This window comes from Bombina bombina, chromosome 3, assembly GCF_027579735.1.
Source record: "Bombina bombina isolate aBomBom1 chromosome 3, aBomBom1.pri, whole genome shotgun sequence".
Taxonomy (NCBI): domain Eukaryota; kingdom Metazoa; phylum Chordata; class Amphibia; order Anura; family Bombinatoridae; genus Bombina; species Bombina bombina.
Window position 1 is genome coordinate 1204613238 of NC_069501.1, and position 18997 is coordinate 1204632234.

The window sequence follows — 18997 nt, forward strand, 5'->3', positions numbered from 1 at the left end:
TGTGGCTCCAGCATGTCCTCACAGGTTTTGGTATACGGATCTTGTTCAGATGTCCAGTTGCCAACCGTGGCAACTTCCATTAAGGCCGGACCTTCTGTCTCAAGGTCTGTTTTTCCATTAGGATCTCAAATCATTAAATTTGAAGGTATGGAAATTGAATGCTTAGTGCTTAGTCATAGAGGTTTCTCTGATTCTGTGATTAATATTATGTTTCAGGCTCGTAAATCTGTTTCTAGAAAGATTTATTATCGAGTTTGGAAGAATTACATTTCATGGTGTTCCTCTCATAAATTCTCTTGGCATTCTTTTAGAATTCTTAGAATTTGACAGTTTCTTCAGGATGGGTTTGGATAAGGGTTTGTCTGCAAGTTCCTTGAAGGGACAAATTCTGCTCTTTCTGTTTTATTTCACAGAAAGATTGCTAAGCTTCCTGATATTCACTGTTTTGTTCAGGATTTGGTTCATATCAAAACCAAAATTTGATGGGTTAAGAGCCCATCTTAGAATACACTGTTAGCACTCTTGGTAGGCATATAAAGTATAAGGTAACTATGTTCAAAGTAGACTCCAAATGGTTAGAGAGGTCTCATTGAAATTAATAAAACATAACTTTTATTATATACACATAAAATCAGAGTTAAAATATAGGGATGTGCAAATTAAAAACAAAAAACTCTAGGTAGGATGGTGAGATAAGTAATTGCTGTCTCAATTGTGGAATTAAGTAGCAAATTATAGACGTATGCTAGGTATATCGATACCTGGGTATTCAGTTTTCTGAAAACATATAAGCACACGATCAAACAGATAATACAAAGTTTCAACTGCTAGAGGTTAATTAATAGTTCTCTAATGAAGGCAATAATATACCTATATGTGGTTACACTATTATAGCAGTGTCTAATGACACATGGACTTAAATAACAATGAGTGGGATCTCATCACTATGGCACGTAAAGGTAATATATTATTTCTATATACTAATATATGTATATTCTGCTTTTCGAGGAATTTCACCTTTTTCAGGGTGTCAATATGCACTATAACACATATCGACAATTCACTTGGTGACACAATGTAATCAAGCATATACACGAGTACTTCATACAGTGAATTATATCTTGTGCACAATACAAGCTAACATAATAGTATTACGTTTTTCATATCAAAGCTATAATGTGAATAAATCAGCAGTCATACATTAACGTTATATGTTCATTTAATCCACTTGAAGTCATGGTATCGGACGAGAGCATAGTCTCCACCTATATTTGACTCGTTCACCACATATGTCAGAGTGACGTCACTTATGTGGGAGGAGTATCAGCCTTCTCTGCACATAAATTGCCAATGCTAGCGCGACGCACGCACACACCCCCCTTTGAGAAAGCCGTGAGAACGGCGAAACATGTTAGGGAATTGGTGAGGAGTCAGGGAGCTCCTATGTTTGTTAGGGCTTAAACTCTTCGTAAGGACATGGTGGTGTTATATTCACCTTCATACTTAAACACTTCGGTTCAGAACCGGAACTATTAGGCAAGCGGTTATTTATTAATTTAAGCAGTCTCAATACTATTAGCAAGGTGGTAACGTACAACCAAACGGACAGTTGGGGTAACGGCTAGCCACTGAGTCAGTGTCAGATACTAGAGCTTACCAGCATACCAGTAACATTAATACACTGTCCTGGTCCAAGCTATGTTTTAGCACACGAATCCTAAATTACTCATATTCAACTGGATACTATAACCCAATAGATATTACCTACAGAGCAGTTTGAATTTAAGTACCGATACAAATAATGTGCTAGTGTTTGGCGCCACAATTGATAATAACTTGTTACTAGTTTTTACCTAGTGACACTGACTCACTATAGGTATACCACGCTTATGATTGTACCTATTTATTAAACTGGCTACACAATTTTAATATCTTAGGTGTCACAAGACATGTGGATACTTTGAACAATTAAGGCATAAGTAGCCCCTCATACGTTGCTTGAGGTGAACCTCGATGTAGCCACCGGTGGTTAATGTGTAACCGATCAACTGACTGTAGCTGTACTACTCCAGATAGACCTTACAGAGTGTCACTATATAACTTCTTTCAGTCACGAGTTTATTTGTAAACACATCTCAACCACAAAACTATAGATCAAAGCCATATAGCTATTGTTTTTTAGCTTCTGTTCCCCCTCAGTGACCAATCTTATAAGAGTTGTTACAATAGTTCCTCATCAATAGCTGAATAGTAGACTTGAAAAAACATTGTGCTTGCTGTGGAGTGCAAGGTGATTTCAACTATAACACATACCAAACATTTTGGAAACTACAAATTAATTTGGTTGATAAATCAGATATATATTCCAAACTGTCATTAACCTCATGAGATAATATCTGAGGATAAGATATTTAAGTATGCAAATTCCGAACTGTAACTAACCCTATGAGATATTATTCATAAATATCTGATGTCAAAATATCCAAGTATACACCAAACATACTGACTGGTAAACTTACCCTATGAGATATTACTCATTAATATTTGATGTCAAGATATTCAAGTATACACCAAACACACTGACTGGTAAACTTGATATAGTATTTTGTAAGTTTTGGTACCGGGTCTAATCAATAATTATCAATTCAGCACCATATCAATACGCAATTCATATTGCTGATTCTCTAAACCCATGTGTCATTAGACACTGCTATAATAGTGTAACCACATATAGGTATATTATTGCCTTCATTAGAGAACTATTAATTAACCTCTAGCAGTTGAAACTTTGTATTATCTGTTTGATCGTGTGCTTATATGTTTTCAGAAAACTGAATACTGAATACCCAGGTATCGATATACCTAGCATACGTCTATAATTTGCTACTTAATTCCACAATTGAGACAGCAATTACTTATCTCACCATCCTACCTAGAGTTTTTTGTTTTTAATTTGCACATCCCTATATTTTAACTCTGATTTTATGTGTATATAATAAAAGTTATGTTTTATTAATTTCAATGAGACCTCTCTAACCATTTGGAGTCTACTTTGAACATAGTTACCTTATACTTTATATGCCTACCAAGAGTGCTAACAGTGTATTCTAAGATGGGCTCTTAACCCATCATATTTTGGTTCTGTAAATTTAATACACAGCACCACTCACCCCTATATACAGCTACGAAGCTAATAACAAAAGGAAGGAGTAGGCTTCTAAACTATACAGGTAGTGCCAATACAAACCCCTTTTCTCCTAAACTAGTCACCTGCTTTAAGCAGGCTTCACCTTAGTGAGCACACCAACTATTATAATTCAAGCAGATTTAATTACCTGCTCAAAAATGAAAACCAAATGGGAACAAGACAGACTCTCACGCCAACAGAAAAGAGAAGCTGATCTAAATGAAGTGTTCCAAAACCCTAATACTATTAGTGCCAATATCAATGATAGAATGAATGGTACCTTAAGAGACATCCACAAATTAATGCACAAACAAAATAAAGTATGGTGGAACCACCACTTTTTTGAAAAATACATAGAGACTCACATGGTCCCTCGGGGATTAAGAGTGCAATTATTCCCTGCATTTGAATTTAAGAATCCCTCTCTAAGCATTGAATGCGAAGATACTCTGTCAGAGTGTTCTGAGAAACTCATGAAAATACTTATTAAACATGATAAATCTGAGTATGACCTGCTTGAAACACAAATTAAAGAACTAAATGAAAAACTTAAATAATTTGAACATCTGAGTGATTTTGAGAGTTCATATAAAAAATATCAACAAGAACTTGACAAATATGAACAAGAAATAAAAACAGGGAAACAAGGTAAATTAAGCAGAGACAAATCAGATTATGAAAATAAAAAAGTATATAAGTGGAAAAAGAATAGTAACAGAGGCAAACCCTCAAGAGTTACTATAGTGGAAAGTAACATCTCAGACACAGACATTGAAGAGACTGATAATTCAGAAACAGAAACAGAAATCCAAACACTCAGTACTTCCATCAATGAGAGACTAACAAGAAGAAAACGAAAGGATTTTTTAGACGAAAGTGCCTCTTCTTCCACAAACGTACAAGAAGAGGCAGGGGGAAAGTCAAAAAAACAAATGAAGAACAAAAACAGCAGTCACAACAAATCAGCAAGAAAGGGTTGGAAACCTTATCAAAGAGAACCGAGTCCATTCTCCCAGATCAGAATGACAAAATGAGAATTATAAACCTATCAAGCAAACTACTTTCGGAAGATCACATTAAAGTGTGATCAAAAGGGCTATCCTTCTGTCCGACTCCTCGAAATGACAAATTCGAAGTGATTAAGGATGTGCAGTTATTTTTGAGAAAAATAGCTCTCAAAAGGATGTATAATAATAAAACAAGTCAAATTAACAAAGAACATGACATCATTTGGACTGAAGAAGAACAATCTACATTAGAATTGATGGAAGAACTTTTAAGAGAGAATGAATACCCACAACAAATATCGTGGAGAAATAAAATAAAAAATCAATCCCAATTCATGCCCAAAATGAACAACAACCACTACCTGGAAGTATTTACTAATATGGTATGTAAACAAATTATTGATCTAAATATCATTCAAAAAGAAAATAATCTCTCATTTACTGAACAACAGGCATTATCTGAGCTACAAACCTGGAAGGATGTAATAATAAGAAACTCGGACAAGGGAGGAAATGTGGTTATCTGGCCAGTAGAAATGTACTTAATGTAAGCTGAGAAACAATTGAGAGATATTAAATGTTACAAAAAGCTCCATTTTAATCCAACACAAATATATCTTGACAAGTACACAGCATTGATTGAAAATGCCAGATATAACCGCATTATCTCTCCACAAGAATATAAATTCCTTAAGGTGGACAATCCAACCACAGCAACCTTCTACTTGATCCCAAAAGTACATAAAAATCCAACCCATCCACCGGGTCGCCCAATAGTGTCAGGAATAAACTGCATCACTGAAAAAGCCAGCAAATATGTGGATTATAGACTAAGAGAATACTTACAACAACTACCGACATATGTTCAAGATACACCGGATGTACTAAAACAACTTGAACAACTCCAGATTGAACCGAACACCTGGCTAGTAACAGCCGATGTAGAATCATTGTATACAAGTATAAGTCATGACCTGGGCCTACAAGCAGTAAAAAGCTTTTTACAAATGGGATCAAGTGAAGATGATTCTCATGATGAATTTATCTTGCAATTACTAAGTTTTGTTCTTCATCACAACTTTTTCACCTTCAATCATGGTTTCTACCTGCAAACTAGGGGCACGGCGATGGGTACATCATGCGCACCCACGTATGCCAACCTCTTCTTAGGCTGGTGGGAGCAAACAACAGTATTTTCAGATCAAAATTCCAGCTACATGTCACATATACCACTGTGGCTACGGTATATAGACGACGTGCTCTTTCTGTGGGAAGGAAATAAATCGGAATTGGATTCATTTCTGCAAACTCTCAACACCAACAATTTAAATATCAAATTGACATATGAGGCAAGCCTGACGGAGATCACATTTCTGGACCTAAAAATCATCAAGAACCAAAATGGAACACTTGATACAGATGTTTACAGAAAATCAACAGCGACTAACAGTATTCTACACTGTTCAAGTGCACATGCCCCAAGTACAGCTAAAGCATTACCCACAGGAGAGTTTCTAAGAATGAAAAGAAACTGCTCTACCGAGGAAAATTATAAATGCAGGGCTAAAGAATTAACAGAGAGACTGTTACAACGTGGTTATAGCAAAAGATCTATCAAAAAGGCTGAATACAGAGCGAGACATACCCCTCGACAAAAACTGTTGACAAAGAAAACAGATACCAAATCTTCAGACAAAATTAGGTTTATCACTACCTACAATCCAAAAACAAAAAAAGTGGTAGAAATTCTGCAAGACAACTGGCATATCTTGAAAGCAGACCCTGTTTTAAGAACCATACTGGATGATAAGATAGCTGTTGGCTATAAAAGAGCACGTAATCTTAAAGACCTTATCAGCCCAAGCCATTTCCATGGAGAAAAAACAAAAACAAAATTAAATCATGGTTCTTTTAAATGTGGAGTCTGCAGTACTTGTAGCTATATGCAAAAAACCAACACAGTTACAGATAGATTTGGAAAGATTCACAAAATCAACGCATACATCAATTGTCACACGGAAGGGGTTATCTACGCTCTAAAATGCAAATGCAATTTATTTTATGTTGGGATGACCACTAGAAAGATAAGAACAAGGTTACAGGAACACCTGAGAAACATCAAAAATGCCCACAAAGACAATCAGGCAGGTAAAACCATTACAACAGTAGCCAGACATTTTCTACTAGCACATAAATCCAAACAATCTGATCTCCAGTGTTTTGGTTTGCAGAAAATTGATCTGGGGATAAGAGGTGGAAATATAGAAAAAGCACTCTTAAAAGCTGAAACAAGGTGGATTTTCCTCTTAAATTCAGTGTACCCTCAAGGGTTAAATGAACAAAACAACTTTGCCCACTATCTCTGACAAAAGAAACAAATGATAACATCAATATGTGGAGCAATAAGCGATACTATACCCTAATGGGTTAAATGAAAAAAACAATTTCGCCCACTACCTCTGACGAGAGAGACAAATGTTAACCACAATATATGGAGCAAGAAGTGATTTCATACTTCTAAATAACTACGGCTGCATAAAAGTAACAGTTTTGAACTCTAATTACTATATAAGATATAAGTGAATCCTACATTACAAACTGAGAATCCACCATTAGTCTATATTACTGTGGAATTTAGTAATGATAGATATATTAAATTATATGACTATCAAGTACATACAATTCTCAGTTGTAACAAGGTTAGGATTACATGATACAAAAAATATTCTTATTTGTTATAGAGCTACCAATCCTTCAAATAAGGAAAGATTCACTTATCACTTGTTATTTGTGTATAAATAAAAAATTGTTTAGGATACTTAGCACCTTTCAAATACAAATTCAATTAATCACTCTCACATCACATTCACTAGTTCACTTTTATCCAGCATTTAAGTTGGACACAATGTTTTTCACTTTTTATATGTTGAAATATCAACATGGGCAATATTCACGTCCAAGTCAAATTATACTTGGCTGTGTTATTTAACTATTTGTAATGAATGGTATAACACAAATCATAAGGATGGTGATTTCATCACCCTTGTCACATAAGAAAAATATATTATGAATTTTTATTATAATTTTTAAACATACACTTTTGACTTAAATAACAATGAGTGGGATCTCATCACTATGGCACGTAAAGGTAATATATTATTTCTATATACTAATATATGTATATTCTGCTTTTCGAGCAATTTCACCTTTTTCAGGGTGTCAATATGCACTATAACACATATCGACAATTCACTTGGTGACACAATGTAATCAAGCATATACACGAGTACTTCATACAGTGAATTATATCTTGTGCACAATACAAGCTAACATAATAGTATTACGTTTTTCATATCAAAGCTATAATGTGAATAAATCAGCAGTCATACGTTAACGTTATATGTTCATTTAATCCACCTCTTTGAAGTCATGGTATCGGACGAGAGCATAGTCTCCACCTATATTTGACTCGTTCACCACATATGTCAGAGTGACGTCACTTATGTGGGAGGAGTATCAGCCTTCTCTGCACATAAATTGCCAATGCTAGCGCGACGTGCGCACACACCCCCCTTTGAGAAAGCCATGAGAACGGCGAAACATGTTAGGGAATTGGTGAGGAGTCAGGGAGCTCCTATGTTTGTTAGGGCTTAAACTCTTCGTAAGGACATGGTGGTGTTATATTCACCTTCATACTTAAACACTTCGGTTCAGAACCGGAACTATTAGGCAAGCGGTTATTTATTAATTTAAGCAGTCTCAATACTATTAGAAAGGTGGTAACGTACAACCAAACGGACAGTTGGGGTAATGGCTAGCCACTGAGTCAGTGTCAGATACTAGAGCTTACCAGCATACCAGTAACATTAATACACTGTCCTGGTCCAAGCTATGTTTTAGCACACAAATCCTAAATTACTCATATTCAACTGGATACTATAACCCAATAGGTATTACCTACAGAGCAGTTTGAATTTAAGTACCGATACAAATAATGTGCTAGTGTTTGGCGCCACAATTGATAATAACTTGTTACTAGTTTTTACCTAGTGACACTGACTCACTATAGGTATACCACGCTTATGATTGTACCTATTTATTAAACTGGCTACACAATTTTAATATCTTAGGTGTCACAAGACATGTGGATACTTTGAACAATTAAGGCATAAGTAGCCCCTCATACGTTGCTTGAGGTGAACCTCGATGTAGCCACCGGTGGTTAATGTGTAACCGATCAACTGACTGTAGCTGTACTACTCCAGATAGACCTTACAGAGTGTCACTATATAACTTCTTTCAGTCACGAGTTTATTTGTAAACACATCTCAACCACAAAACTATAGATCAAAGCCATATAGCTATTGTTTTTTAGCTTCTGTTCCCCCTCAGTGACCAATCTTATAAGAGTTGTTACAATAGTTCCTCATCAATAGCTGAATAGTAGACTTGCAAAAACATTGTGCTTGCTGTGGAGTGCAAGGGGATTTCAACTATAACACATACCAAACATTTTGGAAACTACAAATTAATTTGGTTGATAAATCAGATATATATTCCAAACTGTCATTAACCTCATGAGATAATATCTGATGATAAGATATTTAAGTATGCAAATTCCAAACTGTCACTAACCCTATGAGATATTATTCATAAATATCTGATGTCAAAATATCCAAGTATACACCAAACATACTGACTGGTAAACTTACCCTATGAGATATTACTCATTAATATTTGATGTCAAGATATTCAAGTATACACCAAACACACTGACTGGTAAACTTGACATAGTATTTTGTAAGTTTTGGTACCGGGTCTAATCAATAATTATCAATTCAGCACCATATCAATACGCAATTCATATTGCTGATTCTCTAAACCCATGTGTCATTAGACACTGCTATAATAGTGTAACCACATATAGGTATATTATTGCCTTCATTAGAGAACTATTAATTAACCTCTAGCAGTTGAAACTTTGTATTATCTGTTTGATCGTGTGCTTATACGTTTTCAGAAAACTGAATACTGAATACCCAGGTATCGATATACCTAGCATACGTCTATAATTTGCTACTTAATTCCACAATTGAGACAGCAATTACTTATCTCACCATCCTACCTAGAGTTTTTTGTTTTTAATTTGCACATCCCTATATTTTAACTCTGATTTTATGTGTATATAATAAAAGTTATGTTTTATTAATTTCAATGAGACCTCTCTAACCATTTGGAGTCTACTTTGAACATAGTTACCTTATACTTTATATGCCTACCAAGAGTGCTAACAGTGTATTCTAAGATGGGCTCTTAACCCATCATATTTTGGTTCTGTAAATTTAATACACAGCACCACTCACCCCTATATACAGCTACGAAGCTAATAACAAAAGGAAGGAGTAGGCTTCTAAACTATACAGGTAGTGCCACTACAAACCCCTTTTCTTTGTTTCATATCAAGCCTGTCATTAAATCAATCTCTCCTCCTTGGAGTCTTAATTTGGTTTTGAAGGCTTTACAGGCTCCTCCATTTGAACCTATGCATTCTTTGGACATTAAACTACTTTCTTGGAAAGTGTTGTTTCTTTTGGCCATCTCTTCTGCTAGAAGAGTTTCTGAATTTTCTGCTCTCTCTTGTGAATCTCCTTTTCTGATTTTTCATCAGGATAAGGCAGTTTTGCGGACTTCATTTAAATTCTTACCTAAGGTTGTGAATTCTAACAACATTAACAGAGAAATTGCTGTCCCTTCCTTGTGTCCTAATCCTAAGAATTCTTTGAAGATATCTTTACATTCTTTGGATGTGATGAGAGCTCTGAAATATTATGTTGAAGCTACTAAAGATTTCAGGAATACTTCTAGTCTATTTGTTATCTTTTCTGGTCCTAGGAAAGGTCAGAAGGCTTCTGCCGTTTCATTGGCATTGTGGTTAAAGATTTGATTCATCAAGCTTATTTGGAGTCCGGTCAAGCCCCGCCTCAGAGAACTACAGCTCATTCTACTAGATCAGTCTCCACTTCGTGGGCTTTTAGGAATGAAGCTTCAGTTGATCAGATTTGCAAAGCAGCAACTTGGTCTTCTTTGCATACATTTACTAAATTCTACCGTTTGGATGTATTTGCTTCTTCGGAAGCTGTTCTTGGTAGAAAAGTTCTTCAGGCAGCTGTTTCAGTTTGATTCTTCTGCTTATGCTTTAAGTTTTTTCCTTTCATTTATGAGAATAAACTTATATTTTGGGTTGTGGATTAATTTTCTTCAGCGAAAAATGGCTGTTTTTATTTCATCCCTCCCTCTCTAGTGACTCTTGCGTGGAGTTCCACAACTTGGGTATTGCTATCCCATACATCACTAGCTCATGGACTCTTGCCAATTACATGAAAGAAAACATAATTTATGTAAGAACTTACCTGATAAATTCATATCTTTCATATTGGCAAGAGTCCGTGAGGCCCACCCTTTTTATGGTGGTTATGATTTTTTTGTATAAAGCACAATTATTTCCAAATTCCTTTGTTGATGCTTTTTACTCCTTTCTTTATATTCTACTACTTGGCTATTCGTTAAACTGAATTGTGGGTGTGGTGAGGGATGTATTTATAGGCATTTTGAGGTTTGGGAAACTTTGCCCCTCCTGGTAGGAATGTATATCCCATACGTCACTAGCTCACCAATATGAAAGAAATGAGTTTATCAGGTAAGTTCTTACATAAATTATGTTTTTCTGATGCAGTGGGATTGGCTGGATGAAGAGTTAGGGCTTAGCATTCAGTGCTGCACAGTGCACATCTTAAACAGCACATGGCACTAGCTTGGCATGTCACATGACACTGGCACGGCCTGGCACAGATTCTCACAGATAAATATAAGCATAGAACTTTTGACTGTGACAGTATTAGGATTGACTGTGTGTGTCCTCCATGTCACATGACATCAGCAGTCTGGCATGAACCAAAAAAAATAATTATTTCTTTTTTAGGACTCTTGGGCCCCTCAACAAAGACTGGGCCCTGGGCAGTTGCCTCTTTTGACCTGTGTTAAAGACAGCCCTGTATATTATTTATGATACATGATTTAGATTTAGCTACAATAAGACTATATACTCAATGTCCAATCAAACAAGTGTGCTGCTTCAGATTGCTCTCCAAATTATGTGACATAAAACTTTATTGGGTTTTATCAGAGAAGATAATCTTATTTTTGTTTAGTCACTGTATCCAGGCTAGAGCTATATTTATGTTAATATGTCAATGAATTAGCTGTTGCACTCCCAAGCATATTCATTATTTTATACATTTTATTGTATGAGCTTACATCACCACTTTTGGTTTATATATTGTGTCGTATAGTTATAACTTTAATCCTCTATATTTAGAGTATGGCCCTTTGCAGGAATGACATTATAGTCCTAAAACTCTTTGCTTGGCTCCCTTTCTAATTTATATTCATAAATATGTCATTTGTTCATTGTCATGTATTTTCTGTTAAAAACCTTATTTAAGCTTTATAGGCTTTATGTTTTGTGAAGATGCCCTGCATCAGTTGATAAGATATGTAGGTCCATACTTGTTAGCCACCGCCTAAATAAAATAGAGCTTTGTCATCTGACATCCAAGAAAGGTCTTCTTCATTTGCGATTTACTTCTATAGTTTTATTTATTTATTTTTCTTTTCGGAGGTCCAAAAGTGTCACTTAGAAGGTTTAAAACATTACTGGACATACTGCTTGTACCGTGTTTCTATTTCTTAGAATTTATTCCTTGAAGTTCTTAGTGTTCTTTAGAAATTTTGTTCTTATGATTCATGAAAATCCATCTCATGGTGCAGTAACATTCAAACAGAGGGCATTAATATGGATATTCAAATGATGTAGAGCTATGGAATGCATAGCTTGTGTTTTTCTCCCCTGGTAGGGTTTTTTATTAAACTTTTTAAACTTTTATAAATGGCATCTTCAAACCGGCATATGAAAAAGAAAACAAAATCACAGTCATAATACTCATGTGAACAATTACAATATATGAGCGTGCACCACTGGTTAGTACAGCAAAATGATAAATAAAGAAAAAACTCTTTTTACCTCTTTTTTTAACCAGTCGTTCTCTTTGATCTCCCTTTGGCTATCCTTGTCAATGAGTTTTGCAGCACTCTGGAAATACAGTTATAGTTTTATTAAATATATTTTTTCTACAAAGCAACACTGTGATACCACCATATTCATAATACGCTTTGGCTAGATATAAGTAGAGTAATACGTTTGTAAGAAAACTTAAAGGGACACTGAACCCAAATGTTTTCTTTCATGATTCAGATAGAGCATGCAATTTTAAGCAACTTTCTAATTTACTCCTATTATCACATGTTCTTCATTCTCTTGGTATCTTTATTTGAAAAGCAAGAATGTAAGTTTAGATGCCGGCTCATTTTTGGTGAACAACCTGGATTGTTCTTGCTGATTAGAGGATAAATTCACCCACCAATAACCAAGTGCTGTCCAGGGTCTGAACCAAAAATTGTCTGGCTCCTTAGCTTAGATGCCTTCTTGTTCAAATAAAGATAGCAAGAGAACGAAGAAAAATTGATAATAGGAGTAAATAAGAAAGTTGCTTAAGATTGCATGCTCTATATAAATCACGAAAAAAACCAAATTTTTTTGTTGAGTGTCCCCTTTACCTTATATTTGTATTGTAGATGTGTTTTATATGTTGTTAACTTGTTACACCCAACACAGGCAGACTTTTTATAGTACTTGTATGTTACAGAAGATTATTCATTTAGTAGTGACTTGCTCTATTTATAAAAAACAAACAAAAAGTAAACAATTGATTTCAGATATTTCATCTCCTTAGTAGAGTGAGAGAGATTTACTAAACCTGGGTCACAGAAATTACATTATTTATGTTTAGGACAACATCATGACAATAAATAATTAAACAAACATTCTAATTCTATTTGGGTCTAGTTTACCAGCATAATGTTGGCAATACAATCATTGAAAATGTTATTTTCTTTAAGTAGCTGATATGACTCTGTGTGCTTTGAATACACTTTTAGACCTGAGTTACAGACCGTTAATTACAATTTGAAGACAATTCTACAGATTATTCTTCTGGTATTAGGTTATAGAGGGTAGTGATACTATTTCTAAGCCAGCTGTTTCAGATCTGGGGCAACTTGTTCCCTATAGGACAGGAACTGCCCATGAGCTATGATCTACTATATTATGCAAGTAGTTACCTTGATGTACTCTGTACAACTGGACAATAGCACATTTTAATGAGTTTATAATGTTAAAAACTGTGCAACAAATATTCACTTAATAGCCACTCTGGATTACAACTAATACAGTGACAGAAGTATGGGAGAGGAAAAGGTAAGCAACTTAACTGAGAGAAAAGAGAAGAGGTCAGAGAGAAATAAGAAAGGAAAATGGAATGTTGCATATCTGTGACAAAGCTAGTTCCTTAAATTGAGAGATCAGCCAATTTGAGTCTACAGAAGGGTTGGCAAATATATGTTATATAGTGACCTGACCAGCACACCTACATGAGTTTATTGGAGATCCCATTCTAAAACATGGGTATTAATATGGTGTTACCCTTTTTTGTGGCTATAAGGGCCATTACTGTGTCTGTGGGAATTTGTGCCTATACAGTCAAAATAGAATTTGTGAGGAAAGGCACTGAAGTTTGAAGTGGTCTGGCTCACAATCAGCATTTAATTTAATCTCTAAAGTGTTCAATTAATTTCAAGGCCTCTGTGCGGGCCATTTGAGTTCCTCTACATCAATCTCATCAAGCCATATCTTTGTGGACCTTGCTTTGTACACAGGGGTAGAGGTGTGCTGGAACATGAATGGGCCTTTCCCAAACTGTTATTACAAAGTTGAAAGCACCCAATTGTCTAAAATATATTTTTATCCTGTAGCATTAAGATGACATTTCACTGGAACTAAGGGACCTGGCACAAAACCTTCAAAACAGCTCCTGACCTTAGTCCCTCCTCGACCAAACTTTAGAGTGGGCACTAGCAATTTGCCTCACCTAGATTCCTCAATGCCAGATAGCGAAGCTTGATTAAGTACTCTAGAGAACATGTTTCTATTTCCCCAGAGTTCAGTTACAGAGTGCTTTATGCCACTACAAATAATGCATGACATTGTGCATGTTGACATGACGCTTGTGTACAGCTGCTTGGCCATGGAAACTAATTTCATGAAGTTTCTGATGTACATTTCTTGTGTTGATATTGCTTTCAGGGGCAGTTTGGAACCCTGTAGTGAGTGATGCAAATCAGATGATTTTAATGGGCTACGCGTTTCTGCACCCGAAAGTCCTGCTTTGTGAGATAGTGTGGTCTACAACTTTTGTGGCTGGGATTTTGTTGCTCCTAAACCCATCTACTTCACAATAATAGCACTTACAGTTGACCAGAGTTGTCTAGTAGGGTAGATATTTCACAAACGGACTTATGGCATATGTGGCATTCTATGACAGTACTATCAATATTTGTTGAAGGAGATTTTATGGATATGTGCTGGAGTTTATGCAGCTGTTAGAAATGGGTGGGTATGAAACACATGAACTCAATGATTAGTATTCGTGTCCACATACTTTTGGCCATATAGTATACAGCATATGGAATGCAGAAGCCAGTCAGAATATTAAGCATCAGATTATTTATAAGTACCTTGTCAAACAGCATTTTAAAGTAGATGCATTAGAAACTAGGTGGCGAACCTATGACATAATTGCCCAAGGTTGAACTCAAAGCAAATTGCTAGCACTTCATCTCAGGGCTAACTCTGTATTGCTCTACCTTTGGGCTACTTACTCACTGTAGTGAGCCACCAGGCTATTTTTATTTTTTGACAAACAGAGCAGTAAGCCAATCAGCAGCCATTCCACCTATGCCATTGAAAAGGATGAACTCCTATATACTGCCTTCACCTTGAGTAGAGAGTGCAGTTCTAGGGACCAATCTCCAAAAAATACTTTGCAGACTCAAGGAAGGGCCACAAAACTAATAATGGGAATTGAGAATTTAAGCAATGAGGAGAGGTTAGCCAAACTGGGTCTGTTTTCCCCGAAAAAAAGGCACCTGAGAGGTGACATGATTATAAAAAATTATATATAAAAATATATTGAAGTCCCATATACAGAGATGGCAGAAGCTCTGCCTATTAAAAGAAAATTGTTTATGACAAGAGGTAAAAATTTAAGGCTGGAGGAAAGGATATTTAATCTCCAGCAATGTAAACTTTTTTTTCACTGTAAGAGCAATCAAATGGTGGAACTTATTACCTAAGGAGGTAGTAAATGCTAACACCTTAGATGCATTTAAAAATGGTTTAGATACATTTCTGGCTATAATCAAAATTAAGGGATATGATTGCTTGTGTTAAATGGGTCACCTTTTTAATGGGATTAATTTAAGATCAACTGGAGCTTTTATTGTGAGTATATTTAAATATTAAGATTTTTAATAGGTTGCACTTGATTGACTTCTGTCTTATTTTCAACCTCATCTACTATGTTACTATGTATGCCAGGTTTCTAAAAGAAAACATTTGAGCGGGTACTTCTGGGTCCTGCTATTTTTCCTGTCAAACAATAGCCACGAGGAATACGTATATAAACTCCAAGGGAGGTTAAATTCAATAAATGATTGCAGTTTGACTTATTTAGTAAGGACAGCCAGTATACTTACAATTCAAGCTCCACATACAAATTTCCCTCACACAGCATAAACCCTCCACTCCTAAACCATGAAATGTTGGGAGCCATGCTATAATATCATTGTTTGCCTTTGCATATAATCTGAATGTCTTTAGAATCTACTGAGGATTTCAGTACTAATAAACAGGAATTACTGTTAAATTCACACAAATACATTACAGCTTTTTTTAATACCTCCGTTGCCATTTCCTTTGCTGTGTCCATTATCGTCTCGGTTTCTTTGCTAATTTTCATTTTCGTCATTTCAAGATTTCGTCTGAAATATTCTTATGAAAAAAAAAGAAAAAAATAAATATATATGCAAATGGAGAAGTTTAATGCTTCATATGAAAAATAGTTTAGAATTCAAAAATGAGGAGTTTACTAAAGTGATGGTAAATCAGAGTGTTTAAAAAACGCTAGAATTTACCATCACTAAAAATAAACTGTAGTTTCAGTCATTAGTTATTAAAAAAAAGGGTGCTAAACCCACCCTTTCTGCACCATGGCAGCTTGCTAAAGTCAGCGGCTCCGGCTGCCCACAAACCAATAGCCGTGCGTGTCATCTGACATCCTAGCACGGCTATTAATTTAGAAGTGGAAACGTCACCTCATTGGTAAAGATGGGTGAGTTTAGCACCTTTTTTTTAATAGCTGATGACCGAAACTACAGTTTATTTCTAGTGATGGTAAATCCTAGCATTTCCTAAACGTTTGGATTTATCATCACATTAACTGTTAATTCATTAACCCTTTAAGGACACAGCTTTCAGTTTGCTCAATGGTTTTATGACGGAAAAATTCCGTCATATGTCCTTAAGAGGTTAATGGCATTGCAATAAACTGGAAGAGACTTTATTGGATCTTATGTTAAATCACTTAAACTGGTGTAAGTGTTAGTAATATGACATAGTGTACCTTTTCAAAAAAGCAGGTAAATAAATACATTTCCATAGCTATTTAACCCAAAAAGCCCACAAATTATAATTAGAAACATATAAACATAGAATTTGACGGTAGATAAGAACCAAAAAGGCCCATCAAGTCTACCCATATTACATGTTACTTTTTCCTTAGGATAGCCTTATGCATGTCCCAGGCATTTTTTTATTCATTTACAGTCTTTGTGTTTACCACCTCAGATTGAAGTTTATTCCATGAATTCACCACCCTTTCTGGAAAAAAATGCTTCTTCAAATTTCTCCTGAATCTGCTACCCTCTAACTTTAGATTGTGACTCTAAATGTGACTCTAAATTCTTTCAGCTTCTACTCTATTAAGTCCCTTCATATATTTGAAGGTCTCTATTATGTCACCTCTTTCCCTTCTATCCTCTAAACTATACATATTTAGAGTTTTTCTTTGTACGTTTTATATTTTAGACCATGTACCATTTTAGTAGCCCTCTTTTGGACAGCTTCTAGTTTATTTATATCTTTCTGAAGATATGGTCTCCAGAACTGTACGTAATATTCCATATTTGGTCTAACTAATGATCTGTAAAGTGGCATAAGAACCTTGCTATTTCTGCTTCTAATACCTCTCCCAATGCAACCAAGTATTCAACTGGCCCTTTACTGGCTGCACTACTGCATTGTGTACCAAATTTTATTAAATAATATGAAATAATAAGTCCCTTTCTTCTTTAGTTACAGTTGGTAATGTGCCATTGAGACTATAATTGGCCTTTGGGTTTTTGATCCTATATGCATAATTATGCGCTTGATAATATTAAATTTCAGATCCCATTTATTTGACCAGTCCTCTAGTTTTTTAACATCACTGTTCATTTGATCAACCCCTCCTGGAACATCAACTCTGTTACAAATGTTTGTATCATCAGCAAACAAGCAAACCTTCCCCTTAAGCCCACTTCCAATATCACTTATGAACATGTTAAACAAAACAGGCCCAATAACTGGGGAACACCACTAGTAATTGATGCCTCATTTGAATGTACTCCATTAATTGAAACCCTCTGTCATCTATCTTTAAGCCAGCTTTCTACCCACTTAACAATCTTAGGATCTACTCCAAGGCAATACATTTTGTGAATGAGTTTGTTGTTTGGGACGGTGTCAAATGCTTTGCTAAAGTCTAGATATGCAACATCTACGGCTCCTCCCTGGTCTATTAATTTAGTTACATGGTCAAAGAAATCAATTAGACTGACATGATCCTCCAGCAGTGAAACTATGCTGTCCTTTGTCTTCTAAGTTGTCTAAAGGAAAGATACAAGTCTTTCCTTTAAAAGAGTTTCCATTAATTTCCCTGCAATTGAGGTCAAACTGACTGGCCTATAGTTAGCAGAATCTTCCCTACTACCCTTTGTATGAAGAGGGGCTACATTGGCAATTTTCCATTCTTTTGGAACAACTGTTAGAAGTGACTGATTAAATAAATCATCTAATGGAGTAGCTATCACAAGTTGAAGTTCTCTTAGAACCCTTGGATGAATATTATCTGGACCCACAGACTTATTTACTTTTATTTTTTATAAGCCCTTGAAACCTCTTCCTTTGTAAAGAGAAAAGTACTACTCACATTATCATTTACATCACATCCCTTAATAGAATCTCACTATCTTTACCATCTGTTGTAAAGACTGAACAAAGTAATCATTTAAACAGTTTGCTTTTTGTTTATCTTCTTCCACTACTCTATCATCATTCTTGAGTCTTACCATCCCTCTTTTACTTTTTCTCTTTTCACTGATATATCTAAAGAAGGTTTTGTCACAGTTTTTTTTACAGATTGTGCTATTTTCTCTTCTGCATCAGCTTTAGCCTTTCTGATTAACTGCTTTGTCATCTTTTGATGGGTTCTCCATTTTCCTTATCCTCTTCTGAGCCAGTGAGTTTGAATTTTTTATATACTGTTTTTTTTTTCTGTCTTAACTGCATGTGCTACTTCTCTTGAAAACCATATTGGTTTTCTTTTACTTTTACAAACAAGCCTAATACAGTTTTTAGTTGCATCTAGAATAGCGTTTTTAAAATATCCCCACTGTTCTTGTACTCCTGTAATCTGTGCCATCCCTTTTAGGGATTCCTTTAGATATCTGCCCATATAAGAAAAATAAGTTG

General features: G+C 35.4%; 1 protein-coding gene across 1 annotated transcript in view; it reads right to left on the minus strand.

The window, feature by feature from the left end:
* CCDC83 (coiled-coil domain containing 83) overlaps window positions 1–18997 on the minus strand; it is a 234343-nt gene that overhangs the window by 147802 nt on the left and 67544 nt on the right. The window contains exons 6-7 of the mRNA XM_053705596.1: window positions 16107–16198; window positions 12275–12343 (exon numbers count right to left, since the gene is read on the minus strand). Coding sequence (XP_053561571.1) covers window positions 12275–12343; window positions 16107–16198 — 161 coding nt within the window. The remainder of the gene's footprint in view (window positions 1–12274; window positions 12344–16106; window positions 16199–18997) is intronic.